At 43.2% G+C, this 17,285-nt stretch overlaps 1 protein-coding gene across 1 annotated transcript in view; it reads left to right on the top strand.

Moving 5' to 3' along the window:
• Positions 1–1,941: 1,941 nt before the first annotated feature.
• The window catches only part of ARFGEF2 (ADP ribosylation factor guanine nucleotide exchange factor 2), a 36,657-nt gene continuing 21,313 nt past the window's right edge, over positions 1,942–17,285 (top strand). The window contains exons 1-12 of the mRNA XM_009908664.2: positions 1,942–2,230; positions 9,106–9,136; positions 9,872–9,995; positions 10,686–10,832; positions 12,293–12,472; positions 12,901–13,120; positions 13,810–13,881; positions 14,116–14,264; positions 14,676–14,806; positions 15,313–15,547; positions 15,773–15,872; positions 16,082–16,221. Coding sequence (XP_009906966.2) covers positions 2,092–2,230; positions 9,106–9,136; positions 9,872–9,995; positions 10,686–10,832; positions 12,293–12,472; positions 12,901–13,120; positions 13,810–13,881; positions 14,116–14,264; positions 14,676–14,806; positions 15,313–15,547; positions 15,773–15,872; positions 16,082–16,221 — 1,668 coding nt within the window. The 5' untranslated portion in view covers positions 1,942–2,091. The remainder of the gene's footprint in view (positions 2,231–9,105; positions 9,137–9,871; positions 9,996–10,685; positions 10,833–12,292; positions 12,473–12,900; positions 13,121–13,809; positions 13,882–14,115; positions 14,265–14,675; positions 14,807–15,312; positions 15,548–15,772; positions 15,873–16,081; positions 16,222–17,285) is intronic.

The following is a 17,285-nucleotide window of genomic DNA, read 5'->3' on the forward strand; positions in this document are numbered from 1 at the left end:
GTCACAATAAGGAAATGTCTTCATTTATTAAAAAACAAAACCAAAAAATATTTAATACCCAGATTTCTCCATTATTTGCCTCCATTTTCCTGATACTCCCATCACCATGATAATAGAGTCCTCCCATCTGCTAATGAATAGCAGCTAAGATCCAGACCAGATATTGGGAAGAATTTCCTAATTGGATAGTTAGTGAAACATTGGAGGCAACTCAATGAAAAGCTGTTGAATCTCCTCTATTAGAGCTTTTCATGAAAAGGCCACGTTCTGCCTTTGTGCTTGGAGATGGACTAAATGATCTATTGAAGGCCTTCCCCCACTTGGAGTAGTGATTCATTCTGCACATGTGTTACTCAATGCCTTATGGCAGCTTCAGCTGACAAACACTCAGAAGGACTTTAACCTTCCAACAATGTCTCACCTTTATTGCATGGCACATTTTCTGGTAGCAGAAGAGGCAGACCATGCTATTATTGTCAAGAGAATAGACACAATTAGCAGAGTTTTGAGACAATAGCATCCTGATAAATTGCGATCTAATGATGAGCAATGAACTCACACTCACGTCACACCTATACCTGAACTGCTGGTCTCCAAAGAAAACCCAAGTCTTCAGATACTGACAAATCTCAACAATTGTTTCCAGACAAGGGTCCTTCCCTGCTTCTTATTGGGCTTTGTTATAATTTCTGATGTCCCATGCTCCAACTTGTATTATTCCATGCAAGTGGAGTCCTCAGCTCTGTGGGAACCAGTCTACATAAAGCTCTGGACAGCAGAGGCGATCACAAAGTACCTGTCCATTTTCCCCATTAAATGATACTAAACTAATGCTTTGCATAGGTATTTGGTGTTGGAGCCTTTGTCAGTGGTTTCTAGGATGAAAATTGCAACTGTCAACAGTTTGACAGTAAGGATCCATTAATGACATTTTCAAGAATTAGAATTGGAGTCCTGCTGCTTGGGAAATAAGTAAATAAAAGTACAGTCTAGACAATCTAATGTGCCCCTGTATTCTCAGTGAGGTGTAGTCATCTTAGTTTAATTAAGCCTTTAGTGGAATGACACAGAAGAGGTGACTGTGTCCCACCGATGGTTGCCAGGTTATGGTGCAGGGTGTCAAGGGAGTAAATGAGAGATTATTTCCAAAGCTTATACTGGCTTTTAGCAAGACCACAGTATGACTTGGAGTGTAAGATACCCTACCATGGAGGCCAAAAGGTAAAGGAGAAGATGCAATTGGGCATAAGGTTACAAGCGGAGACTCAGTTTCTGGGCACTGCAGTGAAATCGCTTGGAACTCTTAACGCACAGTTTAGAGTATTTCACACGTGGACGTCCTCATCAGTGCCTCTTGGCAACGCTGGTAATGCAAATGTGAGATGCTTCGATTACAAGCATTACAGATATGAGTGCTATATTAACGGGACTTCCCTTTCCGTAATTATAACTTAATTAGAACAATTGCAGCAGTGACTGTACCTGCAGTTCTTATTGATACTGAAATTCGTGCCCGAGGTGCCACAGACCAATTCCCAAACGCAGCGTTTCGCGTTACAGCACGGAAATTAGTCTGGGTTTGCCCTCAGAACGCGCGGGGACAGGACAAGGGCCAGTTTCTTTAAAGGACTAGGATGAGCCCGGCACGGTGCGTGGAGCTCCGGGAGGCTCCCGGGGAAGCCGGTGGTGGCGGGCAGGCCCCGCCTGCGTACACGCCGCGCAGAGCAGCTCGCCGGAAGCCCGCCGCTGCGGGGAGGTGGCGTTTACCGCCCGCGATTACAGCCGCCAGCCACGCACGGTGACAGCGCCAGGACAGCCGCTGCGGCCACCGCCCGGCCCGGCAAGGCGGCCCCGCCGCAAGCGCTGCCCCCGCCACTGCCGGCGCGGCGGAGGGTCGGGGGTCACCTCGAGGGGCGGGGGGAGCCCGTGTCACGTGACGGGGCCAATATGGCGGCGCCGTGGCGGTGGCGCGGTGGCGGCCGCTGAGGGTAGGCGCGTCTCTTCCGCATGGTGGAGGTGCGGTGACGGCCGCGGGCTCTGAGCGCCGGCCCCGGCGATCCCTTCCCTGCCCCTCGGCGGGGCCGTCCCGCCATGCAGCCCCCGGCCCGCGAGCAGGACGCCCGCACCAAGAGCATGTTTGTGTCACGGGCCCTGGAGAAGATCCTAGCCGAGAAAGAGGCGAAGCGGCCCCCGCACGGACAGCTGCGGAGAGCCTGCCAGGTGGCGCTGGGTGAGTTGGTCCGACCCGGCGCGGCACGGCACGGCACGGCCCGGCCTGGCCTGGCCGCGGAACTCCTCCGCTGGACTGCGAGCCGCGGCCCCTCCCTGGCCTGGGAGGCTGACAGAAGGACATTGCTGGCACCGGGGCACGGAACCCCAGCCCGCGGGAGGCGGTGTTACTGCACTCCGGTGGTGTCTTCTGTCACGTCGAACCCCCGGTGGGGTGCGAGAGTCCCGGGCTCCCGTCTGCGAGGCTGCTGGCCGGAGTCCCGGCTGAGCTCCGGACTTCCGAGTGGGGGGAAAGTTCTCTCTGATACGAGGCGCTCAAATGCTAGGAGGAACGCCTCATCTGGTTTATTAGGGTTCGGGTGTGTTTGGAAACAAAAAGTCTTTGCGTTTGTCACTTCAGAACCGATTTTGAGAAAATTAATTGGAAGCTTTTAGACTAGGGAACAAGGTGCTTAAGGCCCTCGGCTTGCAGAGGCTGAGATCTTCCAAGGCTAGTAATCTTGTGACATTTCATCTCCAGCTCGTGGTTGGACTGGACAGAAGCTGTTAGCAGTGTAGCCAAATACCAGCAATGTCTGTGGTGTCTTACAGAACGGAAAATACTTTTTGTGAAGTTGGTGCAGTGATCCTGAAATCTCCTGCAAGTACAAATTGATCATACAGATCTGTTAAAGTTCTGAAAACATATGGTATGGTATGAAGGGGGAAGAGTAAGCTGGGTAAAGTGCTGTAGCTCTTAGAGTTGAGTTCTCCATGGCCTTCCCTACACTGCAAAGGTGACATATCTACTGCAGCTTCACTTACTTTGCACTGGTATTTTGCCTTTAATTAGGGGACATTTACAGTATCCAGAACAAAAGAAACAGGCTGACTGTGTAAGGAAGCTGGGCAGGTGCAAGTTCTGTCAAATGCACTGTGAACACAGGCTTGAAAATTGCTGTCATTTTTATCTTCCTTCTCACACCTTCAGGAAATCTGTGGAAGTTAATTGTAGTGATGGTATATCCGGAGGAGGGCAGCCAGATTGAAGGGTATTATGTGTTATTATGTAAAGTTAACATTGAGAGCAGTATTGTCGCATGTGTGCTTCATCCAGCATGCTTTTCCTACTTAATTTCTTTTCCTGATTTTGTCCCTAACTCCCTAAATATGCACCAACCCATTTACAACACTGGGAACCTGTTTTTCTGCTATGTAAATTTATTTACAGGGTGATAAGGGGAACTTCTGTGAAGAGTTACTAGTGAAGGTCTTTGTGTTTATTAACACATCCAAGATGGTGGAGGGATACAGTACAGTAGCCACCTATTAGCATTTGCATGTTGGATTATAACTATTCTATGCCTGTGTATTTTAAGGTACAGAAGGTTTCAGGTTAGTTAATTCTTGTGATGCTAATCTTGCCTGGAAAAAAAAAAATCCATGTGCCTTCCTGGACTAAAGCAGAGGTCAGCATGAGTAGATAACCTTCTGTTGCCCAACATCCTGCCCTAGTAGGGCCTTGATTACTTCACTAAAGGGTCTCATTCTATTTCTTGAATGTCATGGCATTATTTTGAGCTGCCAATGTGAAAGAAGCTTCTTTATTTACATGTGATCTCCCCTCCCTCCCAATTTAATCCTGTTTATATTAGTCTTTTTCATACATATGAAAAAATTCAGTTTTGTTAACATTGTTGAAGTTTAATTAAGCTTCTATTTTATATCCAATAAGGCTGTGGCTACAATTTCAAATGTACTATCTTAATTAGCAAGCCTTGTATGATAGTAAATGTGGGAAGAGCATTACTTGCAATCTGCTTTGAATGTGTTCAACTTCTGAAAAGCAAATTACTACTGAAAATTGCTGTCATTCTTCCATAGGAAGCCTAGGTATTCTGTCATTCTAGCTTTAAACTGGTCTTACCCTTTTTCCTAGTAAGATGGGACTAATACTGTGCAGTTTTGGACTGCAAAACATCTGCATGACTTTATGGAAACAAGAAGTGTCACAGGCTCAAACAGGACATAAATATAACAAGGGTGGAAGACAAGGAACAAAACCAGTTCCCAGTGGTGTTTTATTGGTTGGCTGTTTTGCTTTTTTCCTCTATCCACCCTTTCCTTGAAATATGCAGTGCTAATGTTGAGCAAGCAGAGCTGAATAGATTCCTTCATTCAGGGTCTTGCTTCATCAGTAGGTGTAACGGTTGTATCCTGTCCTGTGCCAGTCATCCCCAGGAGAGACTGGGAGAAATGGAGAATTTTAAACAGAGAAGCTGTTCTGCTCTGCTTTAGAAAACTGTGTTTTTAAGAGACCTTGTTTTGAGCAGACAGCCAGTATATTGTATAAAAATAGTTGCTTAATAAGCATTTACATGGAGCTCAAGGTACACAAAGTTCTTAGTAAATCTACTGAAATAATCTAACCTGAGAAATGTAGAGTGGCACACAGCAGTGTGTGTCACAGCAGTTCATGTGCTCTAATGCTAACTGAGTGCTTGGGTCTTTCATACAAACCATCACTCTTGCCCTGTTAGGGCTGTGTTTAATGACATACTGTGCAGGCAGCCTGGTTACGTGACCTTCTTTGATTACCTGGGCACCTCCATGCATGTATCTTGGAGCTTTATAAACAACAGAACTGCCTGTTAAGGAGTGTGAAAAAAGCCAGCCTCTTAAACCATGGCTTCACTTAGGAATTTAGCTGGGTGTTTAAGAAGTTCCTGGTTATAAATGACAGATGTCTGAAAGGATTTTGCCTTAGTTTAGCAGCATCTTTGCTAGCATATTTTGGGCAAGCTTGGGCAGAAGAGATAGTCTTGCTTCATTATGGTAGTCTTCTGTAGATGAATAGAATCACTAAATGCAGGGTGTTGGGTTTTTGGTTTAAGTTAAAGCAACCTGAACTTAGGCAATGCAGCAGACTTCACAGGTTGGGGGTAGGGAAGCTTTTGCTGCTGCTCCATGTGTTTGTGTTGGCACTGCTCTCTGGTCTTCTGTCAGGCTATGGAAAGACATTGCTGGTGTCCTTGTGCTCACATGAACTATGCCATATTTTGCACAGGAACTGGTTTGCTTGCATTGAGACAAACTCAACTGTACATTAACACAGGATGTATCTAATTGCAGGCAAGTATTTCCTCCATTCTAATATGTAGTTTTTAATACAAGCAAATTTAAACCATCCTTCTAATACAGAGCAGTAGTTACTCTCAGCATGAGTTTCATCCTGGTTTTATTATGGCCACAAGGTTTGGAAGAAATTGCTGCAGGGCCTTGTGTGTTATTCCAGTTGTGTTTCCTGGTAGGAATGCTGAAAGGCTTGAGTGCGCAGCACAGGGCCTGCCTGGAGTTGAAGAGGTTTGTTTCTGACTGAAGTAGATGGCAATGTATGGGCAATACATTCTGCCCTTGAAAGCAAGGGATTTGCCTTGTGCTGGAATGGCCAGGGAGACCAAAAATTCAGATTTCTGTAGCAGTGGAATGGATTTGAGCTGTGCCACTTAATCCAGTGGCAGTAGGTTTCTGGAAGCTGGCTGTGCCTGGTCAGGGCTTGGCAAGCTGTTCATGGCAGAAGACTTCAATTAGGCAACAATTTCTGTTTCACTTTTGGTGGTCAGACCACCAAGTAAGTGCTTCAGATGTGGAGATTTCCAAACTATTTTGAAGGAATCACTAGCAGAGGCATGGCTCTAACTTGCTTTTGTCTTTTCATTTATTCTTTTTTTTGCCACCGTTATCTATTAAAATGCTGTTGTGGTGCAGATGTTTTTCTATGGCTTTAGAAAAGCCTTTATGCAATAAAATTGTGGGAACTTGGTCAGGCCTTGGTTAGATTTGTTGTTTTTTTTAAAGATATATGGAGTGTTTCTGAGGATATAATTGTCATTGCTCTAATATGGGATGTTCTTTACCTGTTTTTCCAATGCAAGGTCTGGTCTAATCTCAGTCTCAGTAAAGATGGCCATGTTTGTGTCTCCTTAAGGCTAAAATCTTTCACAGAATTACTGAGCTGGAAAAGACCTCTGAGACCATCAAGTCCAGCCTATGACCTAACACCACAACATCAGCTAAACCATGCCCCCGAGTGCCACATCCAATTTTCTCTTAAAGACCTCCAGTGATGGTGACTCCACCATCTCCCTGTGAAGCCCATTCCAGTGCCTAATTAGCCTTTCTGTGAAAGATGGGTACCAGAGGATGGTACATCCCATCCATCAGCCACCGCTTTGGGATTCTGCAGCACCAAGAGCCCCCAGCGCGTTGCAACCAGCATCCCCAGTCCCTCCAAACATTCTCCTGCCCATGGGCAGCGTGTGGGACCCCTCCATCCAAGGCTTCCCCTTTCCCTGCCCACGCTGCAGTGCTGGCACTGCCAGGAGGAGTCAGTTCCCCTGCCTGGGCTCTCAGCTGCAGCAGTGCAGGATCCTTTCAGGGGCTCCTCCAGCTCCTGCTCTGAGCTGGTCACGCTGTCCCAACTTACAGATCGGGAGAAGAGGGCTGGAGAGATGCAGCTCTCACTTTGTTAAATTCTAATTCAAAACTTTTTTGCTGTGCCACTCTGCTGACAAACATTATTGGGGGAGGGGGTGGTCTCTTTGAAAGAAAAATAATTTCACTTGGATATATGATATTTAGGGGGCGGAAAATAGGGTTGCTTGATTACACAAATCACCTTTTTTAGTGCAAGGAGGACCACTTCCCTCACTTGAGCAATCTTGTCTGGTTTTTTTGGGGGGGGGGGAAAAAACCCAGCTTGTTGAGAAGGTGCTGAGCTTTTGCAGTTGTTTAAAAAACCCTCTAAAACCTAGTTCTACAGGGTGTCTGGAATACAGCATTAACTGTGGTATAACTGACCACCTTGGTATCCTGCTGTACTTGGGATTCTGGCTGTAACTGAAAAATGCCTTTTTGTGCCTTGAGCTGGAGGCAAAACTAACTGTTCTGAATGTATAAAGCCACCCAGAAAGCCACGTTTGAAGGAGGCAGTTCTTGCAGGCATCAGAAATACACAGCTCCAATGATATGACAGATCTAATAATCTGGGGAGTCCTCTAGGGTATATTGTTCTCAATAGCTCTGTGGATCATTGTGTGGTGTTAAAGATGGGGAAATTAATCAAGGTGACTGAATTCAAACTTTGAACTGAACTTCTGAGTAGCCATCTTGTTGCTGAAACAACTGGATACTGGGATGAGGAAAATCCAAGAAGTGGTGCTAAGATTTGTTTGGCATGGGAAACCTTGGCTGTTTCTTATCAACAGTGTCCATTCTGTTGACTCTCCTTACAAGTTGAAGCCTCAAGTTTTAGGGGATGATGCTGCTAGGTTTGTGCTGCTGTGGAACTGTAGAGTTACTTGTGGTTCTGAAACCTCAGGCACTGGGACTGTGTGCTTGGCTCAGCTCATTGCCTTGACACTGGCCTGTGCAGTACTGGCAAGCAGCAACTGTCTCCTTTAAAACTACCAGGCATAGTGATTTGCATGATGGACTTGATGAAAAAATGGTGGGCTTCTGAACAGGGCCATGGTACATTGTGGGCCTCTGGCTCTTCAGTTTGTCTGTTCTTTTGTTGACTGTAGGGTGGATAATGTTCCTTCAGTTCCTGTTACATCATTTATTGCAAATGGGTGTCAGACTGCTGCTTTCTTGACTGCTGGCTTTTATTAATGAGGCAGTGTAACAGACAGAACAGCAAGGATCACTCCTGAATGTAGCTTGTCACTCACAACTTGCAGTTCCACAGGTTTCCTCCATGTTTTGCTTCCATCTTCCCTGTAAAACAGGGCTGCTAGTGTTACAAAATAGGCACACTTTGTGAAGACTACTTATTGTGACATTTATTGAACAGTAGGACAGTTGAAAAACTTGTAATGTGTATGTTGCTTGTTCATTAGTGTGTTGTGTATTGTAAGAGAGGAGTTCTTGAGGTTCCCAGACAGTGCTGAAGTCATCTGAACCTCTAATCCCAAGCAATGATGCCTTTCCAGGGCTGTGGAGAACACTGGGGGAATGATCCACTGCTGAAAACTTTGCAATTGAAACAAGTTTTGTAGGCCTGGTAATTTGCAGATGCATGAAGTAGTTTGGGATGGACAGCATTCCATGTGGTGTTAGCAGTGATTGCAGCTGTGCAGCCTTACTCTGTGTGCTATTTTTGATGGGTCCTGTCAGGGTTCACAGTATGCACTTGTGCTATATCTGGGGTAGTTCGGTTCTGGTCTGTGTTGTGCATCATGGTGACAACATTAGCAATCCTCAAAAAGCCCTGTTACAACATAAGGGATTTGTTGCTGTATACAACAGAAATGAGACACTGGTTTTCCCCCTTGTGTTTAATTTTATGAGAAGCTCCCTGAAAGTGTAATTAAAAAAACCCAAACAACAACAATGAAAAACCCCAGCCAAACTGCCGGCAAAGAGACAGCATGCATTTAAGGTTTCTTATCTCTTGGGGAGGTTTTTTCAGCTGATATCATATGGTGAGGCTTAACAAAAGGAGGCTAACTATCATTGCAGTTAACAGGACGGTCATGGTTTATGCAGTGGCTTAAAGACTTCTGCAGACCTGAGCTCTCAATGATGCAGCCTGACTCCTGAGTGAAAAAATGCTGTGTTTACTAAAGGTACCTTTTGTTAAGACTATTTGGACAATTCAGCTTTTTCATATAGAAGTTGAGAGCTAAGCCTCCAAACAAAAAAGTGTAGCTCTCTGTGATCTCTGAAGCTGAAGATGTTACAGGAAAGGAATAGCAAATACTGAAGTGCAAGACTTGTGGCTTGGAACAGAGCTTGGCTTTGTTACATTTTCTTTACTAGTAATACTGGTACGGATAACTTCATGCTGGGTGTGAAATGTTTTGAATCTTTTCTTTTCTTCTTTTTTTCATTCAGATGAAATCAAAACAGAGCTGGAAAAGCAAAGGTAAGTTTTTAATTGCTGTAAACTATGCCAGAAAGCAGCAAGTGGAATGACTTGGTAGTGGAAATGCAAGAGTGTGTATACACTTCTGTCAGTGAATTTGTGAATACCCAGTTACACACACATTCTGCCAAACCCAGGACATGGCCCTTGTGTTGCAGTCACACAGTGTGTGTGTGGATGTGTGCTGAAGCCATAACTGCCTCCAGATTTCACTATAAATTACCAAATGGGTAGTTTTTAACTTCCTTTTACTGGGCTCAATATAGCCTGCTAGGAAAGCATGAAGAACAGCAGGTATTCTGTTTGATAGTATATGTTCCTAACTACATACATCAGGAATACCAATTTAAGTAAATTTCAGAACACTTTTGCAGCACAGTTCTGTGATCTAAAATGAGCTCCCAATGTGTTTGCTTAGTATTCCTCACATGCACCCTGTTTAATTAAGTCAATATAACTTTGTTAAATTTATCTATCAGGCTGTGTAGGACTTCCCCAGGTAGCAGGACAGTGTGCAGTATGATGAAGGAAGAGTAAAGTTGAAGAATACATGACAAAGATCAGATGCAATGCTGGTTTTTAAAGAAAACAGACCTTTAAGAAAGTGTGCAAGAGAAGCTTGCATTACATCTGCATGCTGCTGTGTCCTACCCAGCCTTACATTTAGAGAAGGAGAAAGTGTAGTCTGCTGTTACACATGTTTACAAAAACTAATAACTCTTTTATCTGACCTAGAGAAGGCACTGCAGCTCCACCAAAAGCAAACTTCATTGAAGCAGACAAATATTTCCTTCCATTTGAGCTGGCCTGCCAGTCAAAGTCTCCACGCATTGTCAGTACCTCACTGGACTGTTTACAGGTGACTGTTGTGTTTCAGCTTGGGCAGAGTGCTATGGAGAAACATGCAGTTAATAAAACCTTGTGTGCTGTTGACACTCCTAGAGTGAAGAAGTAATGTTGTCCTGGGTATAGAGTTGTGAAGATGCCCACTGTGGCTAGAGAGACGCATAAGCCAGGCAAAACAGATTATCATCAGACTTGGCTGAAAGTGCTTCTTGTCAGTCAGAAATGTGTGTGGTGTTTTCTAGTGAAGCAAGCCTTTATTGAAACTCAGCAATGTTTGCATTATTTAGTGAAGATTCTCCACCTGTGATGCTCTGAAGGGAGTATCTGCCATGGTGCTGATGTGTTAGGAGGTCAGAGTCTGGAATCTTTGTACCGTATTCTTCAGATTCTTACAGAAAAAAATAGTGCAACTTAAAGGCAGAACCTGTTGTGAATAGGTACAAGGACTGAAGTTAAAAAGCTTTGTCTGGCTGCAATAGGAAGAAATGGTCTGTGTGGAGAAAGCTCATGTATCAGTTAGTAAATCATTTTGTCTGGATGTATGACAAGTCTACAGTGGCCAGACTATTGATGGTGTTTAATTTTTCTGTTACAACTGGTTAAGTGAGGTGTGCTGTCTAACCACCCCACCTTGCCCCTGCTGTTATGATGTACTTAAGTGTATTTTAGTTATAGTTGTCTAACCTGCATTCTCTCTACCTAGAAACTCATTGCATATGGACATATCACTGGCAATGCTCCAGACAGTGGAGCTCCTGGAAAACGATTGATTGACCGAATCGTTGAAACCATTTGCAATTGTTTCCAGGGTCCTCAAACAGATGAAGGAGTACAATTGCAGATAATTAAGGTATTTTATTTGGTTAATTTTGGTGCAATATGAATTTGCTTTCTCTGGCTTTTGATTTTTGTAATGGAGGAGAATTTAAACACCTAGCAGCACTTAGGGCCCAGTTTCTCTGTTTCTTACACTGTTAGATGTGTCACCTGAATTCAGGGAAGCAGTCACAGGGCCAGACTTGGTATGTGAAATATATTTCCTCTTGATGAAACAGAACATAAGGGAAACCTTTATGAATGTTTATCCTCCTTTTTGGGCTGGATACTCTATCTAGAAGACAGATTGATGTTTGTATTCTAGGCTAGTAATGCCCACATTCATTAGGCCAATGAATTGCTCTCAGCCTTCAGCTGAAGGCACTGTAATTGTGAAGCAGTATCCTGGCCTGCTGCTCTAGTCTGGCTGCCTTCCTGTCCCTTTTCCAGAGGGATCTGCAATATATATTCCTAGCAAGGTATAGTAGAACCAATGATGTGTTTTCCAGTTTTGAAAGCTTCATGGGCTAACAAATCTCAGGTGAACCTTCTAGTAATCTAATCTGATGGCAGTGTGGACCCCATTGGCCCTTTCACAGAAAGGCAACTACAGAATATAAAAAAAATGTTTCCTTTGGAGGTGGAAAACTAGCAGTGATAAAACACTTTGACAGGGTTTCTAAATCTCCTTGTTCTCTCCTGAGTGTTTAAACTTTCTTTGATTTCAAACATCACTCTAGAGAAACAGACATCTCCTCTACAGATGTTTCATAACCCAACCCACTGATTACTGTGGAAGACCCACAGTGTGCCCAGGTGGCCAAGAAGGCCAATGGCATCTTGGCCTGCATCAAGAGTAGTGTGGCCAGCAGGAGCAGGGAAGTCATTATGCCCCTGTACTCAGCACTGGTTAGGCCACACCTTGAGTTCTGTGTCCAGTTCTGGGCCCCTCAATTTAAGAAGGACATTGAGACTCCTGAATGTGTCCAGGGAAGGGCACTGAGGCTGGGGAGAGGCCTTGAGCATAAGCGCTACAGGGAGAGGCTGAGGGAGCTGGGATTGTTTAGCCTGGAGAAGAGGAGGCTCAGGGGAGACCTTATTGTGGTCTACAACTACCTGAAGGGAGGTTGTAGCCAGGAGGGGGTTGGTGTCTTCTCCCAGGCAACCAGCACCAGAACAAGAGAACACAGTCTCAAGCTGTGCCAGGGGAAGTTTAGGCTGGAGGTGAGGAGAAAGTTCTTCACAGAGAGAGTAATTGGCCATTGGAATGTGCTGCCCAGGGAGGTGGTGGAGTCACCATCCTTGGAGGTGTTTAAGAGGGGATGGGATGAGGCACTTGGTGCCATGGTTTAGTAGTCATGAGGTCTTGGGTGACAGGTTGGACTTGATGATCTTTGAGGTCTTTTCCAACCTTATTGATTCTATAAAACAAAAGAAACAACAAAGTCTGTTGATGCCTACTTGCTTAGATTTAATTGTTATGGCCTTTTTCAGGCTCTTCTTACTGCAGTCACCTCTCCATATATAGAAATCCACGAAGGAACAATTCTCCAGACCGTTAGGACCTGTTACAACATCTATCTGGCCAGTAAAAATCTTATCAATCAGACAACTGCCAAAGCTACCCTGACGCAGATGCTGAATGTCATTTTCACACGGATGGAGAATCAAGCTGTATGTAACTGTTACCTTGGCTCATTTCAAATGGTTAGGCTTGATAAACAGAGTAGTTCTTCTTGCTGGGTTTTTTAATGGGTCTGTCATTGTAGTTGGATGTCTATTGATCTGTAATGTAAAAACAACCCCTGTCAAATCCCGCACTGAAGCGTTCTGTCTGATTAAAGATAAAATATGAAGCTTATTGCTGCTAACAAGGTTTCACACTGTAGTGCCTGCCAAGTAGCTTTCTATAAACAAATGATGGGAGGCTTTTAAAATAAGCTCCAAGAGCATCTTTTGAATTTGACTGCCCAAGCAGCTATGTTCTCACTGTGTGTGTCTTGTTAACATGTGAATTCACAGCGGAACAGCAGTCGTCATACAGATTTGTTTTCCCTTATGTTTTGTGCCTTAGGTTAACTTTTTCATGTTGTTTTTTCAAGATACAAGAATCCAGAGAAGTAGAAAAAACTCATCAGCAAAAATCCCAGTCTCCTGCAATTCAGGTGGTGCCCAAGTCTCCAAAGCTTGGGCAGTTCAAGCACAGCTATCAGGAGGGTAAAGCCGCTGCTCCTGCAAGTGTAGAATTGACAAACGGGGAGCCTGAGAGGGCAGAAAATGGAGAAGTGAAGTTGGAGCAGGATCCAACTCGTTCAGCATCAGGTGAACAAAAATAGGTTGGGACTCTTGCTTTCAGTTAACATTTCTGTTGGAAAACACTCTCCTAGAATATTGTGGGGAGGAGTGGCTGGGGTTATTGGCTCAAATCATAGTTGTATTTTCTCAGTAGTTAGTCAGAGCATGTAGGCCACCCTTAGCTTGTCTACAACATTATAACTATTAAAGAAAGGCTCATGTTTTCCCTAGGATCCTAGTGTAGCTATATATAGCTTATGTATATAGAGTTATAATGGAGTTTGACCTGATTAGGTTGATAAAGGGGAAGGGAAGTTGCAGAATTGCTTTGAGGTGACTGAAGTCTAGTGGTAAAAATAATATGTATTATAAAGACCTTCTCATAAACCTGTACTGTATCCAACTTAGGGACATGAGATCTTCCAAAACTAGAAGTTCATAGCAGTTGATAAATGCAACTGACAAAATCACTGCATTAAAAATAACAGTGCTTTATTTTAAGCAATGGAAATCATATCAATGATCATGTCTGCATAACTTCTTGGAAATGACTTCAGAGGACAACTACTAAAGAAAATCTGTGGTGTGGGGTTTTTTGTCTTTTGTTTTCTTTCTTTTTAGCCTTCTGCCTCTATCATGTTTGTCATTTCTATTCTATTCTTCTATCTTCTTCCTAAACAGAAGTACTAAATTCAACTCTCTGTGTGTTTCTTTAGAGGAAGCAACTGATGGAGGAAAAGAAATGGTTAAAGGCATCTTGGAAGATGTGGTTGAGTCAGCTGTGAAAGGTAGCAGAATCTCCTGAAGTACAATAGGTGCATGTGTGTTGGGGAACTTCTTGTAAAACCATGCAAGTTATTTTTCATTACCAAGTATGTTGTCAAGAACATCTACAGAGGGTTTTTTGCTGGTGGTTGAGAAACTTTCTAGCTTAGCAGTGCTGCCTGTGTCCCACTTAGTTGTAGAGATTCATGAAAATGCTCAATGGATGATTTTAATCAGTTTTACTCTTTCCCATTTAGTGGCTGAAGAAAAGCAAGTAACAGAAACAGTTAAGGCTCTCCCTGCATCAGACGCTGCAGATCTGGCTCTTTCTAGCTCTAGTAATGAAAATGTACAAACAAATGGGATTCCAGATGATGGGCAATCTGTTTCCTCCACTGATAATCTGGTAAATAACTTCACTGCGTGCTAATGTATATTTAGGAAAGGAGAAACGTGGTTTTTTTTCACGCCAAGTGATATGATGGGGTTATGGAGGGCGGGGGGGACATGGAACCTTTAATGTGTATGTCCTGCTCAGGTTTGAAGAGGAAGCAGCAACTGCAATCTAAGTAGATACTTAAAACAACTCTTCTAAAAATGATGTTACTTGTATCTTAGTAAAGGATGGGGCTAGAGGGGAGAGTCAGTTGATGTGTGTGAGAAGATCCAGATCACTTTTAGTCCTGTTTAGATTTAAACATTGCCAAATGTACCTTTCTTTAAATCTGTGGCTAATTCTCTGAGGAACTGTGGAATCTTCCTAATTGCTCTATTCCTTTGTCTCACTGTGGATCTAATGTTGTTTCTTGCTCTTAAGGAAACAGATGTATCTGGGCATCAAGCTGCTGCCAAATTTTCCCATGTTCTACAAAAGGATGCCTTCCTTGTGTTCAGGTCATTGTGCAAGCTCTCAATGAAGCCACTTGGTGATGGACCACCTGACCCCAAGTAATGAGACTGTTTATTATGTTGTCCTTTTTGGGTAGTTTTGGAGATGTTTAGGTAGCTGCTGTATAGTAAAACGAGTATTCAAAATTCAACTCTAAGGCCCCTGTTTGAGTTAGCTTGGTGAATCTGGGATTGAAACTTGCTTCAAATTACTAAAAATGTCATACTTGAGGCTTTTCTCGCTTTTTATTTTATTTTTTTATTCATCTTTTCAGTTGAAATGGCTTTCTCTGCAGTATTTATTGGTATATGGAGGAATGCTTCTGAGATGCACTGAGTTGCATCTATTATCCTAGTCTAAGATGTTAATCTCCAAATTAAGAGTGTAGATGTTGTCCAGAATCACTTGCAGGCTGACTTCAACCCCTTCTGCCTCATGCCTTGAAATCAATTAAAAGACCAGTCATTTTTTCATTGCATGGAGTAATGCTGCAGTGGTGCTGTGGAATAGAAGCATGTGTTCAGCATTGCAATACAAATGGATTGAGTGTTGCATTTTTTTCCAGATCCCATGAACTGCGTTCTAAAGTAGTCTCTCTCCAGCTGCTTCTCTCAGTACTGCAGAATGCTGGTCCAGTTTTCAGGACACACGAAATGTTCATCAATGCAATCAAGCAATACCTTTGTGTAGCATTATCTAAAAATGGAGTCTCTTCTGTTCCTGATGTATTTGAGCTCTCTCTTGCCATCTTTCTCACGCTGCTTTCCAATTTTAAGACCCATTTGAAGATGCAGATTGAGGTGAGAGGCTTTCGAAAAACAATGTTTGGTGGTCTAGTTCTCAAAATGATCCTGTAATGATAAAATAACAGCTGCTTATTGAACTAATATTACTACTGTGTTCAAATTCTGGTATGCATGAGATGATAGTCTTCAAGAGAAATTACTGAATAGAAAAAGGGTTTTTACATTTAACATGTTTCTAGTAAGTTTCAAATCAAGTCCTCTACCTCATTTATTTTGCAGGTGTTCTTCAAAGAGATCTTCCTGAATATCCTAGAGACTTCTTCGAGCTCCTTTGAGCACAAATGGATGGTGATTCAGACTTTAACTAGAATTTGTGCAGGTATTTCCACTGTTGTGAAAAGCAGTCACTTCCTCTCATTTTGGAGGCAAATGCCACGTGTAATGTTTAAGCCTTGAAAACGGCATTTGATCCCGTAGTGTTGGGTTAAACACCTGCATTCATCTCCACTGCCTGCTCCAGTTGCATGATTCCTTTTAAAAATGCTGTTATCCTGAATCTTAATACTTGCCCTTTCTCTTATTTTCAAGATGCCCAGTGTGTAGTGGATATTTATGTTAACTATGACTGTGATTTAAATGCTGCTAATATCTTTGAACGCCTTGTAAATGATCTGTCCAAAATCGCACAGGGACGGAGTGGGCATGAGTTAGGAATGACTCCTTTGCAGGTAAGAAAACCAGCTTGGAATATAAGCTATTATATTTTCATAAATAGTGCTGTTTCCATCATTATCAATACTTCCAGTAGTTCATGATGTCTGTTCCCTGTAACTGTAGTAGGTAACTGATGTTCCTTAGTGCTTAATAGCAAAGGAATTGCAATTGAATGCTGATGGTTTTGCTGAATATTTATTGTGACTCTAGGCTTTGTCTGGGCCCTTTTATTGGGCTGCCATGGCAGAGACAATCAAATAAACTTTCCTCTGCCAGAATTTTCCTTCTGGGGCTTACAGACCAGCAGTGGCTTCATCTTGTGTCTGCATTACACAAACTTTTTTGCCACATTTCTACCACAAGTATTTTATTTTTTTAAGTTACATACTTCCCTAATCCTTAGAGGGAGGATGAAGTATAGACTGCTTTCAGCAAGGGATGATGTTTCTGGTGTTGGCCTTATCCTGCAACACTGCTGTTCTAGCCCATGTCATGGCTTTCAGGGCTGAAGAGACATGCCAGTGTTGGTCTTGGAACTGAGTGCATTTCTCAGCTTCAATTAAAATTGTATCAATGCTTGCTTGGTTGTTTCTTTGTTGCAGTTATTTTGGTTGTTTTCTTTCTTTTGTGTGTGTTTGGGGTGTTGTTGATGTTGTTTGGTTTTGTTTGTTTGTTTTTCTCCTCTATGGTCCTTTGACCGGCAAGTGGGAAATAAAGTCAAGGAGTCCCTTGTTTTGGTTTTGACTGGAACTGTTTACAGCTAAGGTAGTGAGACACTTGTCTTACTTGTGGGAGGAGCTGACACTGTAGGGGCTCACTGAATGGTCATAATCATGGATACTACAAAGTGGCTGCACTGAGTATTTGATATATATTGCCTCTTGCTGGTACTCATCAGTTGTTATTAGACCACCTCCTTCAAGCAGCTGGAACATGTTCTACTGTCAGTCTGGTTGTGGCTGTTTTGGCATAGATGTATCCAGGCTAAGTAATGAAGGGGCAAAACTTTGTGTAACCAGTAGATTTCTTACTGACAAACTTGCTAAGATTTGGAAGATGATACACATCCAGAAGATTT

The sequence above is a fragment of the Dryobates pubescens genome, chromosome 26 (genome assembly GCF_014839835.1).
Source record: "Dryobates pubescens isolate bDryPub1 chromosome 26, bDryPub1.pri, whole genome shotgun sequence".
Taxonomy (NCBI): Eukaryota; Metazoa; Chordata; class Aves; order Piciformes; family Picidae; genus Dryobates; species Dryobates pubescens.